Source organism: Corvus brachyrhynchos, unplaced genomic scaffold, assembly GCF_000691975.1.
Source record: "Corvus brachyrhynchos isolate BGI_N302 unplaced genomic scaffold, ASM69197v1 scaffold26, whole genome shotgun sequence".
NCBI classification, from domain to species: Eukaryota; Metazoa; Chordata; class Aves; order Passeriformes; family Corvidae; genus Corvus; species Corvus brachyrhynchos.
Window position 1 is genome coordinate 5,929,147 of NW_008239324.1, and position 1,340 is coordinate 5,930,486.

At 65.1% G+C, this 1,340-nt stretch overlaps 1 protein-coding gene across 1 annotated transcript in view; it reads right to left on the reverse strand.

The window, feature by feature from the left end:
• The window catches only part of LDHD (lactate dehydrogenase D), a 3,936-nt gene that overhangs the window by 728 nt on the left and 1,868 nt on the right, over positions 1-1,340 (reverse strand). The window contains exons 7-11 of the mRNA XM_017740813.1: positions 1,290-1,335; positions 496-623; positions 327-417; positions 127-238; positions 37-50 (exon numbers count right to left, since the gene is read on the reverse strand). Coding sequence (XP_017596302.1) covers positions 37-50; positions 127-238; positions 327-417; positions 496-623; positions 1,290-1,335 — 391 coding nt within the window. The remainder of the gene's footprint in view (positions 1-36; positions 51-126; positions 239-326; positions 418-495; positions 624-1,289; positions 1,336-1,340) is intronic.

Sequence of the window (1,340 nt, forward strand, 5' to 3'; positions counted from 1 at the left end):
CCCCCCCGCCGTCCTCCCGGGCGGCGGCCCCCCCCCCCGCCAGTGCACGCCTGCAGGACAGGGAGGGGCAGGGCATGGGGACGTCTGTCCATCCAGCCCTGGCCCCCCAGAGTACTCTGGCCCCACCTTCCCAGGCGCTGGGTGAAAGCATAGATGCGCTGGGCCTCCTCTGGGTCCTGGGAGTTGAAGATGAGGAGGCAGTGGAAGTTGCCATCACCCACATGTCCCACCATGGGTCCTGCAAAGCCACAGGTCAGATGGTGTGTGGCATGAAGGATGGTGACCCCCCAGCCCCCTCTGTCCCAGGGGGCTGTGGCCCTGCTGACCGGTGATGCTGGAGGCCTGCAGGTCCTGCTTGGTCTCCACCACCACGTCGGGCAGGCGGGAGATGGGCACGCAGACATCCGTGGAGTAGCCCTGGGACAGGGAGGGCAGAGCTGTGGCACTCGCAGCACCATGGGCGCTGCCGCCATCATCCCCATCCTTGTGCCTCACCTGGCAGCCAGGCCGCAGGGCCAGGGCAGCGTACCAGGCATTGTGGCGCATGGACCAGAGCTGCTCACGCTCCTCCAGCCCCTCTGCCCAGGCCAGGCCAGAGCCACCGTTCTGTCGCACAATCTCCTCTGATGGTGACCAGGAGCTCTGGGACAGGACCCACAGCACCCCCGGGCACCCAGCCCTCACCCAGGACCTCCAGTGCCCATCCTGGGCACCCATCCCACATCCTGGGATACTCCTGGTCCCTCTGCCCCTTGTCCCTGGGTCCCTGTCCGCCACCCTGTGACACCCCTGGTCTCCCCTGTCCCATGTCCATAAGCCCCTCAGCAGACCCTAGAGCAGACACCCAGCCCTCACCCTAGTGTCTTCCCAGTCCTCATCCCAAGCCTCCATCGCTGGTCCCCCTCTTCCTGGTCCTGGGCACTTATCCCCCTCCTCAGGACACCCCTGATCTCCCATCCCCTATCCATAGGCAGCCATCCATGACACCAGTCCCCCAGTTCTAGGCTCTGGGCACCTGTCCCTCATCCTGATGATCTCAAGGTCTCCAATCCCCACCCAGCCCTGGGTACCCATCCCTCACCCCAGGACATGCCTGGTCCCACTGTCCCATGTCCTGGACATCCATCACTCACCCCAGTGACACATCATGGCCCCCTAGCACCACACTTCACTCCAGAACACCCTGGCCCCCGTGTCCCATGTCCCTGGGTACCCATCCCTCATCCCTGGGTATACAACACAGCCCCCAGCCCCAGACACCCTATCCTCACCCCTATTCCCAGCCGTACCCGTCTGCTGCTGCTGCTCAGCCAGGCTGTGCCGGGAGGCATGGAGCTCCA